The sequence below is a fragment of the Frankliniella occidentalis genome, unplaced genomic scaffold, assembly GCF_000697945.3.
Source record: "Frankliniella occidentalis isolate FOCC.00 unplaced genomic scaffold, Focc_3.1 Scaffold41, whole genome shotgun sequence".
NCBI lineage: Eukaryota > Metazoa > Arthropoda > Insecta > Thysanoptera > Thripidae > Frankliniella > Frankliniella occidentalis.
The window spans coordinates 438662-449886 of record NW_026267171.1 but is presented as its reverse complement, the minus strand read 5'-3'; the positions used below and the strand labels follow the sequence as shown (position 1 = coordinate 449886).

The 11225-nt window shown below is 49.8% G+C and overlaps 1 protein-coding gene across 1 annotated transcript in view; it reads right to left on the bottom strand.

Annotated features, from left to right (window-relative positions):
- LOC127749236 (uncharacterized) overlaps positions 1–11225 on the bottom strand; it is a 17401-nt gene that overhangs the window by 2089 nt on the left and 4087 nt on the right. The window contains exon 2 of the mRNA XM_052266590.1: positions 5994–6269. Within this exon, the coding sequence (XP_052122550.1) occupies positions 5994–6069 (76 nt within the window). The 5' untranslated portion in view covers positions 6070–6269. The remainder of the gene's footprint in view (positions 1–5993; positions 6270–11225) is intronic.

The window sequence follows — 11225 nt, the reverse complement described above, 5'->3', positions numbered from 1 at the left end:
CCACTACCATACCTCGTCCTTCCTCTTCCATATTTCTCATGAATATTATAATAGAATTTCCATTCCACTTTTCCCTTCGCTCTTTTCGTTAAATGTAACGAGGGCAGTGCTGGGGTGATGGTCTACGGGGCATGAAACTGTAAATCTTCTAAATACCGGCTGCATCTGAGAGATATTTAAATGGTTGTCCCTTCCGCTGTGCTTGTAACGCCATTAAAGGCTTGCAAAACACGATATTGCTGCGCTCTGGCGAACTGGAATGCGACCGCGATGTGATGAGGAGGCTAATAAAAAAAAGTCATTTTTCATAAATTTTCTGTGCCCTCGCCCTTTGCTGGCTCGTAATTCTTTTCTCTTCCAATCTCTGGAGGTCGCTGTCGTTATATTCACACCGTTTCATCTTCGTTTTATTCCTTTTCAGCAGGCCTCTTATCCCTCATCTCCCCCTCTTTGCAGCTTAATTCCCCCCACTCCCTCCCCTTCACCACCACCATTCCGTCGCTACCGGCTTCTTTCACCAACCCCGACAGTTTTTCGTTGCGCGCCAAATATGACCACTAAACTCGGCAATAGTGTCGGCCTTGCTCTGATTTGAACAGCGCCGCCCTGTCAAGGGCGTAAAGGCGTCGTAAAAACGGGGCATCACGCGACGTAATAAACCTCAAGTGATAATAAAGTCATACTCTGCTGCTCGGTAAGTAGAAATCAATGCTCCTTACTGCCGCTCAAGCTGATAGCAGGCCGCAGTGCTGCTAGTCTATTTGCATGCGTGCGTCGCTTGGAAAAAGGGGGAGGGGAGGGAGAAGGGGCGGGTACACTTTATTTAGGCTCTCTAGCAGGTTTAGAAAAAGCTAGTTGGCAGTTGGGATTTTTTTAAAATCTTCAAATTAGCATCAGATTCAAGTGCATTTAGCACACTTGGGAAAACTGTTGCAATTGTTGGTGTAGAACTAAAGAGTTCTACGGTAAGAACTGGCGAACTAAACTAAAGAGTTCTATAGTTCCTACTGGCAAACCTTATGTTCTGCAGTTCCAACTTGCAAACTTTTAGTTCTGCAGTTTAAACTGGCAAACTACTACACGCCAAGATTAGCAGAGCTTAGTGTTCTGTTCTTCACTGAAAGTTACTTTATGTAACAACTTGTATGTGTACAACAGTTATATTCATAATTTTACGTTACCGTTGTTACACAAAGTGGTGAATGAAACTAGAATTCGTGTCAGCTGTTACACTGCTAATAATTCTGCTCGGGGAGCATAGCTCTATATTTACAATCAACAAAAATAATTTTGTTACACACAGTATTTGTGTCACACCAGTAACTGAAAGTAATTTGTATAAAACTGTTACGTAAAATAATTTGTACACCCGAGCTTTGTCTTAAGTTACATAAAGTGATTTTCAGTGTTAAATCGTAAGAAACGCTCTTTCTAGGTGTATCTTCCAGTCTATTGGCGAAAGGCACTGAAGTCCAATGAATTGCAGATAGAGTTGTGAGTGAATGGTGGTCAATGATCGGGATCCTAAAGTGCGGCTACATGTTTGTGACTGAGCGAGCCGAGTACGGGAGAGAGAGGAGGCGAGCGGTCAATCGCGACACGGCCAGCCACTCAGCAGTGGAGAGCCGCTCTGCAGAAACGAACTGTACCGTCCTCCGCTGACAGGCCCGACCAGACCGGTATGCTATTGCAGTCGCTCCGAGCCACCTCAGCTATACGAGGCGAAATGTCAATGGGGGTGGCGTACAGCTCGCGTGACCTATGGAAGTGCAGCCTCATCAGGCTGTGTGTGAAACTATCTCGCACACTGCGCAAATTACACAAAAAGTACAGCAGTTTTGTTGCGATTCCTAATCCACCCAATTTGCACGTACAATTACCAATTCTACAGAGGGACACTGGAAAATCAAAGGTAAGACTCGAAGGACTTAATGCCTTTACAAAGGCATTAAAAATTGGCATCCCTGCAAAGGCATTAAAACTGCCAGAAGGTGTTGAAATATAATGCCTTTGGACAATTTCGTACCTTTGCAAAGGCATAAATTTAACACCCCTAGAAAGACATTAAGTCCTACCTTTGTTTTTCCACTGGAAAGAAAAGTGTATGAGTAGCCTCATGATTCACTGGGGCACCTCATACGTGACCGTCACGTCTCACTCGCCAGCTGCAATTTCTCTCTCTCGCTTTCTGTTTCTCGTGCTTTCGCCAGATCACCAGAGCGAGATGGTGGGTAAACCTCTGCCACGGAGAGCGGAGCCCCAGAGCGGCCAAAGCCCCATAACTTTTGACCGCGGTGAGTCGTCCCCGTCGTCCCCACCCCGCCACGCCACATTCGGCGCACGCCGAAGCGACACGGGTCGAAAAATAATTGAATACAAGTTGGTCTACCTTTGATGTGGAAAAGCATCTGGCGGCGCGCGGCGCGGCCGGCAGCAGGCTTGGCGCGCTTGGTTACTGACCTGTTGAGGCGCGCCGGGCGGGGCGGGGCGTGTCCGGGAGGTCAAAAGCCTACTTACTGCAGCAAAGGGTGGGGCGCCGAGCTAACGGCTTACGGTCCCGGAATGGAGTCGGGCCCCTTAAAAGGGCTCCAATGCCCTTTCTGTGGGGGTTGCGTTGGGTACAGGACGGGCGCCACCGGGCTACGCAACGCGCGCATGTTTTTTTTCTCCCCCTCTTTTTTCTTTTCGCGTGTCTGAAATAAGGGAGTAAAGATTTCCGGCGCAGAGCAGGGTGTTGCGAGGCGTGGCACGGCAAAGCGTGTGGCGGGGAGTAGTGTGGCCGCCAGTGGTGGCGTGCAGACCAATAAACGAAATAAAAGTAAAAATTGAGAACACTATCAGCCTAAGTGTTTTACCTGAAAAACTCTGACAAACGTTTAGCTGTTTACCTCCGCTTGGTGCACTGGCGACGTAAGTATATTCGTTTTAGATCAGTCGGTCTGAGAAAATATTATAAAATGTTTACTACTCGTATAGTGTCAAACCGATATTATTTGCACAAGAAGAGACTGGGGATTTATCATTTTTGGGATGGGCAAACATTGATGGGTTCTACGTCACATCAAGAATAAGAATATATCAACAAGAACATAGGCTGCCAAGGGCCTTGCATTGTAGTCCGCTCCCGAGCCGGCAGCGATCGGCGACAAACTCGGCCGCCCTAGAACAATTGACCTCTGCCCTGTGCTAGGGTGGCCCACGGCAAAAAAATTATCAGACCGGCGGTTAGATATTAAAGATCGAAATGACCCATGCTCTAGGCATTCCAAAACCGCCCCGTTCGTCCTGATCGGACCCCGGGAACCACTTACTCAACGTCTTTGCATTTTGACCTGGGTTTCTTATGGGCTTTCGGGTGTAAAATAGAAAAGCGACCCTGTAGAGTCCATAAGTCACCATAGAGCAATATAATTATGAAATTCGTAATCTACGTTAAAAACTGAATCTGGCATTATAGCGGTCGTTACTGTACCACCTAGTACCCAGATTTGCTACCCCTCATAAATCTCCATATTTTGAAATGAGTGAAAATTCAAAGCTCAGCAAGTCTGGGTACTGAGTGGTACAGTAACGAACGCTATATTGCCACATTCAGTTTTTAGCGTAGATTACGAATTTCATAATTATATTGCTCTATGGTGACTTATGGACTCTACAGGGTCGCTTTTCTATTTTACACCCAAAAGCCCATAAAAAACCCAGGTCAAAATGCAAAGACGTTGAGCGAGTGGTTCCCGGGGTCCGATCAGGACGAACGGGGCGGTTTTGGAATGCCCAGAGCATGGGTCATCTCGATCTTTAATATCTAACCGCCGGTCTGATAATTTTTTTGCCGTGGGCCACCCTAGCCCTGTGCCTCTCTACTGAATGCACGACATTACAAACATTCTGCGACACATTAAAGTTATTAATATTTAGTTTCTGTATGAAATGTTTTAAATGCATCAACTGCTAAGAATACCACAAATAAAGACTAAAACAGCTGTTTATTTTTCCAGTCAAACCGTGGAGGAAAACATTGAAAAGTGCATGCTTTTGTCAGTTTAAAACTTCTTATACAAAGTTTTAAGGGTTGGACGACAGTGAAATGTAGAACAGTAGCATGGAGTGGATGTGCCTGTGCAAAAGGGTAAGGAGGGGGACTAATTGCAGTCCTTCGTGATCGGACAGCCAGCGACTCGATAAATAATTTACAGCCCCCCCCCCCTCTTCTCTCTCTCTGGCCCTCCCTCTCTCTCTCTCTCTCTCTCTCTCTCTCTCTCTCTCTCTCTCTCTTTCTCACTCTTTCTCGATCTATCTCTTTCTTAGTTCAATAAATAAAAAATAAAACCTCCCTATTTTGATGGCCGGCTTACCGGCTGATTTTACGAGAAGAGGGAGAGAGAGAGAGAGAGAGAGACCGATCGAGGTACAAAAGCGCCATTCTCTCCCACTAACGGTCGCTGCTGCGCGTGCCTTGCTGTTCTGCAGCAGACGCTGACGCCAGCGCGGCGGCGGGGCGCAGCAGGGCGCGGCGGCGGCGGGGCCGTTTGATGCAGGCCGGGGTGGGGGCCCCATTTGCATGTATCGAGAACTCTAATCACTCGAGCGTCGTGGCGCGGCGCTGCGCACCGCCTCCCTCGAGGCCGCCTTTATAGAGAGCGTCAGTCTACGACAGCAAGGGCTGACCTCTGTTATTGCCCTTCAGGGGCCTGGGCCAGCTGGTGCTGCTGGTGCAGGCAGTTGCCCCGTAGGGCCAATCGTGTGTGCCGGTGTGCGTCCCCCGATTTAAAATACTCGCTTGTCGTTAGCTGTATGCGAAAAACGCTATTGATAATACAGAAATATATTTCGCTGATGTGGCAAAATCTAGATGAATGATTACTAGACTTACATTTGTAATTGATCCTTTGATTTTTCAAGAATATATGTATTGATTCAAGTAATATGCACTTCAAAAATAAAGGGGGGCAAGTGCTTGATCGAAGAACTCGGTATTTGGGTGCAGACTTGCTACGAATCCAGTTGCAACAGCAGGTCTAGAAAAATTATTGTCTCTCCGTGCGCTACGGAGCGCGGACCCGCCCGGACCCCTGACCTGCTCCTTTGCGAGCCTGGCCCGCCCCCTCGCCCAGCCCGGGCTCTGTGCTACCTCAGGGTGAGAATGTACATCACGGCGGCCGAGACATCGGAAAGCGCTTGGGAAGCGCCGCACCGGCTGCGGCCCCGCGCTGCCGAGAGAAAGAGAGAGAGAGACAGAGACAGAGAGACAAGGACAGCGCTATGAAAAGTTAAGGCCCAGCGGGCGGGCGTGCAATGTCGCGCACATGCGCCCCAGCTCTGCACATGCAGTGCAGTGCATGAGGATGGCGCGCCCGGCTATTGAACCCCCCAGTAGTGCTTGCTAGCTTGCTTCTCATGCCGCTGCTCAGAGGCCTTATTGGCCAAACTCAAAATATGACTTGAACAACTCATCATTCATCTTCTTGCCTAGCAGAAATGGCGCGTGTGGGGGGAGGAGAGAGGAGGGTGTATAATGTGTTAAGGCATTATTTCAAGTATTCCCGTAAATCTACGAACACTTTTTGACACGGTTATTTTATTTTTCGTGCCTCATCCACGCCTGCCGTTCGCTGTCTCGCGCTGTCTCTCGGCGTGAGGTGTGCCCAAGGACGACATGGGCACGTCCAGCTCGTAGGGTGGAGTGGACGGTCTGGAAGTAGTCAGCAGAAAGCGCCATCGATTTTATCATTAGAGCGACCCGAAACTGTCGCAACTTTGCTGTGTGCGTACGTATTTGTGTGTGTGTGTGTGTGTGTGTATGTGTGTGTGGTCAGTCACTTTTCCCGTTTGTTTGCGACGCCATTCTGCTGATGTCCTGCGGAGGGTCAACAACAGTTGTGGAGAGAATCATCACTTTGTCATTTCCCGCGCGAAGCCCAAAGTATCGCACCGACGTGTGCGCACACTGATCGACTCACGACGTGTATAGGTACCCTTACGCTGGGACTTACCCGGGTAGAGCAGCACCACCAGCCAGACCTGCAGGAGCGCGATCCACCTCTGGCGGTGCTGGGGGGCCGTCGCCATGGTGCTCGTCGGGTCCCGCCTCAGGACATGGCGTCGGCGCGTCCTCGCCGGCTCACATCGTCGGCTTTGCCAATTGTACCGTTAATTTTGTTAACGTTATCTTTGTCGAAAGCATGCCCAAAGGCAGCGGAGAGTTCGTCTCGGGGGGTAATCCTTGTGATGAGTGGTGGTTATGGCGCCAGGCATCCGGTCGGCGTCATCTGGAACAGAGTACAAGGGCGGGTCAGGCGCATGGGTGGGCATTGCCGAGGGCTTATTTCACTGCTTTTGTTTGCTACGCTACTGTGTACTCCTGCTCGGTGCGGAAGCTGCCTTCTCTGAGGGCTGTGCTGTGTCTGTCCCTCCGAGAGGACCGACGACCAGTTGTTGTAACAAATTTTCAGAAAGTTTGCAAAATAAACGAGGGGAAAAAATATATTGCTAATTGGCTCATGGCCACAAACCCAATCAGTGCGCAATTAGGGAAGGGAGATTGAGTCTGCCCCTGGCAGAGACGAAGGGACAGAGGCTTTGGTGATGAAAAAGAGAGCGGGGGAAGAAAACGAGGAGAGAAGGGGAGGGAGTCAAAGATGCGACGAATCTCCATCACAATGCTTCTCTTTACTTAGCGCGACAGGGCGAGCCTCTGACATGCCTGTCCACGGGCGGACGCTGTCGTCCACCACTTCAGAATTCCCCCCTTCTTGATAGACCGAAGGAGGAAAAATGTCCTGCCTTTCCATCGTTCACACGAGTGCGTGCGCATATATCGTAGAAAAAGAAGAAAAATTGTTGCCAGACTTAAAAACGCAAAGAAACGTTCGAAAAACGTATTTTCGTAAGACTGAATTCAAAATCACGTCAGTGCCGGCGCACAACTACCACCCCGTATAATTATTGACCTTTTTGTAGCGTTCGTTATTGAATTGGAGTACCCGCGGGGCCTAATGACCTGGCGCCCTGCCAGGCGATATCAAATAACCCCTCCTCATCCTCTTCCCCTGGTTCCGCCCTGGTCCTGTCCTAGGAGCGCCCCGGCCCTGCCCCCAGTCAGTAATGGCCGTGTTCGGCGGAGGATTAGCGCCCTTATTAGCCCTCTTAATGAGAGGCGCGACCATACGAGCGACAGCTTATCAACTACACTGGAAACGCAAGTGTATGATTGTCTGCTTCACACTTGTATGTGTGTAGATGATCATTCGCACACTTGTAGGTGTGTGGACGTCTATTTGTACACTTGCAGGCATGTGGAAGCCCATTTATACCCTTTTGGTGTAAGAGTGTGGGGATGTCCATTCGTATATTTGGAGTAAAAGTGTGAATTTTTCTTTGAGTTTTACAAATTTGAATTAAAAAATGAGCGGTGGCGCTGCTTCCAGCTCCAGCTGCTAGGGCGCGCAGCACGCTCCAAATCCACTATGAGAAATCGTGCTTTCAAAATGGTGGTGTATGTTAGATTTTGCAATTGTATTAAGTTGTATTATCTCTTGAATTGGGATTTCATTTCGCTATTGTCGGTATCAAACATGTATGGTCTGTCTTACAGGCGCACCTGACCGGTTAATTTCTCAGAGTGAACTCAGGGCGTGCTGCGCCCCAGCGGCTGGAGCTGATAGCAGCGCCGCCGCTCAGGCCTCATGGTGTGGTGCCTCCATCCATGTGTGCGGAATGGCATTCACACGTAAAAGTGTGTGACATGTGACACGCTATCTCGGGTGTCCGGTATACGTATACAAACATGAAAATAGTCCTTATGGATCAGCCAGTCAGCAAGTGCGTCCGTCATTTTGCTGTTATGAAACTTTCCTTGTTAAGTCGATGCAAGTTCCCTTTGGCGCCTGTTAGGTAGGCAATATCTTGCCGGCAGTGCATGCGTGCTCTGCGGGTCGGCCTACCTCCAGTCTCGCAGGCGCCAAGCTTCAGTGCCGAATGAATTAATCTGAAAAGTGAAGACGTATGTAGTTTCTGAGTGGTCCCTTAGTCGCCTTAGTGTTCCCTTTTTTGACATATGCATGGCTGCTCTCTTTGAGGCACACATACCATTCCTACTTTCTTTAGTGGAGGCGGATGCATTGTATGCATATCTAACAAAGGATATTTCAAATCAACAAAAATATTTTCTTGAAAATAAAATAATTTACAGTGTGCTCTCTACAGCGATAATCTCTTGCCGCTGGAGCTGCTCCGTTGGCCGGACTGGGGGTGTTAAACTTTTGGTGAGGCCACTCCTCTCTCTCTCTCTCTCTCGCTGAGAGTCTGTGAATACCTACCTCACCCCGGGCGTGACGTGGGGCCCGCGGCCCCAGCCAGGTTGGCCCGGCGCCAACTTACCCCCCCCCCCCTCACCTACCCCCCTCATCCCTTGCCCCGGCTCGACCCCTTTTCTCCCTAAAAGCTCCTCGATCATACGCGATTACACACTCAGGACTCTTTATCGTCCAAACTGCTTACTTCAGTTGGATGAAGTCGCGCGTGGCGCTTGATTAGACGACCGTCCTGCGGGGCCCCCTCCCTCCCCCCGGCGGGGGCTGGCGGGGCGCGGGGCGGCCCCTGTAGGGCCCCGCTGTCAGGCCGTGTAGCGTGGCGGCGCGGGGAGCGTTTTCTCCGACCTGGCGCGTCGTTAATTTGACGTCTGGCACGTCATTGCCACGCCCGCCCTGATGAGGCGATTGACATACAAAAGACTAGACATAGTTATGACAATATTTGGACATTGTCTATTTAATGTCCCTTCTTATGAGTTTTTGTAACAATTTTTGGACTAAGACAAAAAAAGACTAGAAAAGACTTTAAGAAGTGACCATAAAGTATGTCTAAGCTGTGTCCCATGAGGAAGTCTTTTCCAGTCCTTGAATGTCCTGGATTTCAGGACATACATCTAGTCCCTTTGTCCACATGCTACACGTCCTTTTTAGTCCCTATATGTCTAGTCCTCTCGGATGGAGAGCGTCATAGTCCTCAAGGACATATGCCTAGTCGAGTCCAGGTATGTCCAGTCCAGGTATGTCTAGTCCCGGTATGTCCAGTCCTGGTATGTCCAGTCATTCAAGACATGAATGACACTTATGTCTTGTTTAGTTCCTGTGTATCCAGTCTTCTAGGGAGAAAGAGCGTCAGCCCATAAGGACATACGTTTTGTCCAGTCCGCGTATGTCCAGACTTGACTTGAAAGACATTTATGTCTTGAAGAAACGCGGACTGGGCAAAACCAGGGGTATGCAAAGGCCGGGTGAGGGGCTAAGCGCGTGAGTGATCAAAATTACAGATCAAGCCGAAAAACATACAATGGACCTTCGTCACAGTTAGGCCTTTCAATACGTATGCGAGTTTCTCCGGTAAGTGGAGTGGTTTTCCCACATTAAGTTGACAAAGTTGCAGTGGCGCAGACCTAACCTCAAACCACTCTTTTGCAAATACTACGTAATAATGACGACTTACCTACCAGGATAAAATTCCAGTACCGATACTTATGAAAGGAGGAAATCCTACTGTACTGGATGCATTGGTTTGTATTGCTAGACACGAAAAATCGGAAAAATCACATTCTGAAGCTAGCCAAGCGGGTCCCGCCGTGCCGGGCCGAGCATCGCCTCAGCCGCTCCCCGAGCCGTTGCATACCCCTGACATAACAACATATGTCCTAATGGACTGACGCTCAATCGTCCGGGAAGACTGGACATACAGGACAAGGACTGGACAGGACTCCACCATGAAATATACCAGTACATAGACATGTAGGCCTACAACACTGACACTGCTGGGATTTAGAATAAGGGCATTGAAAGGACGTGAACATGGACACATAATGACATACCAAAGACATTGTCTAGAGAAGTCTTCGTAAAGACATGGAAAAGTAAGTGCGGCAAGACATACTAGAGACTAACTCAGGACTAGACTGCTTCAAGACATAACAAGTGAGTCCATGCAGACAAACAGAAGACATTTGTAAACGACATAAAGACATTTGTAGACATACAAAAAGGCATCACCAGTCCTGAAGACATGCCAAAGACATTTCAAAGACTGTGTCGATGGACATCAGGACATGAATATGCCATAATATGGACACACAAAAGACACGATGACATTAAAAAGACTTAATGCAGACATAAATTCATGTCCTTCATATGTCAATCGCCTCATCAGGGCGATGGCGCCGACACAACACGTTGAGCAGCATGTATTTTTGAAGCGCGTGCCGGCGGGCATAGCCGCCTTCTTTTGGCGATCACGCTCTCGCTGTCGCCCTCGCTCACCTTCGACGGGTCATGCCGCCGCCACGGCCTCGGCCACGGCTGCCCGCTAGGGTCGCGACGCGAGGGTCGCACCACTGCTCCCGCTGAGGTCGGCTTATTGATAGCCCAGGCGCTGAGCAGACAGCCCTACACGTAATGTTGCCCACGCCTACCCCTCCCCCCCTCCGCCTCTGCCTGCCTCTTGAAGCGAAATTGCCGGAAATGAAATATGAAGCACCTGCCGATATTCGCCTTTTCTTTTTACTGAATCATCATTTGAGATTCACCCGCCGTCTCGCCATTCCTCTCCCAAATCGCACGCCTCTAACCTTACCTCTCTCTTTCTCTCTCACCCTCCCGCGGCCTCCCTTTCTTTCGGGGGCGTCAAGTTGGATCTGATTAAAATAATAAAACGGGCCTGGTAATGAGGTGGTCTCGGAGCGCTCCCTGGCGGCGGCTTGTCGAAGCAGCGCGGGCCGGGCGGGGTAGGGGCGCCTGGAGGGTGGGCGAGAGCGTCCTCCTTATCGCGTGCACTTATCACGTGATTTACAGCTCCCGCTGGCGCCTTCTAAATCATAGGACGGGCGGCATCGGTCTCAGGTAGGTGGCGGCTGGCGGCAGCGGTGGTGGTACTCGCTGCACGCCACTCGAGTAGTCACGACTCAAGCCCACATTTTTAAGAACATCCGCTTCTGCCTCCTTAAAAAAGAAAATGAGGAATGACATTGCTGCTTTCTGATCGAAAATATTTCGAGGCAGTAGCCCCCCTCCCCCCTACCCAGCCCGACTTCCGTCCCCCTCCCCTTTTTCTCAGGGCGTTGCGTCCAGATTAATCATGATGTAATGTGGGTGGCTTATCGCACGGCAAAGTTTCGCACAATAAACACACTCGAGCAGTGTGCCTGCCTTCGCGCCGGCTGCTGTGCTGTGTGCCTACGT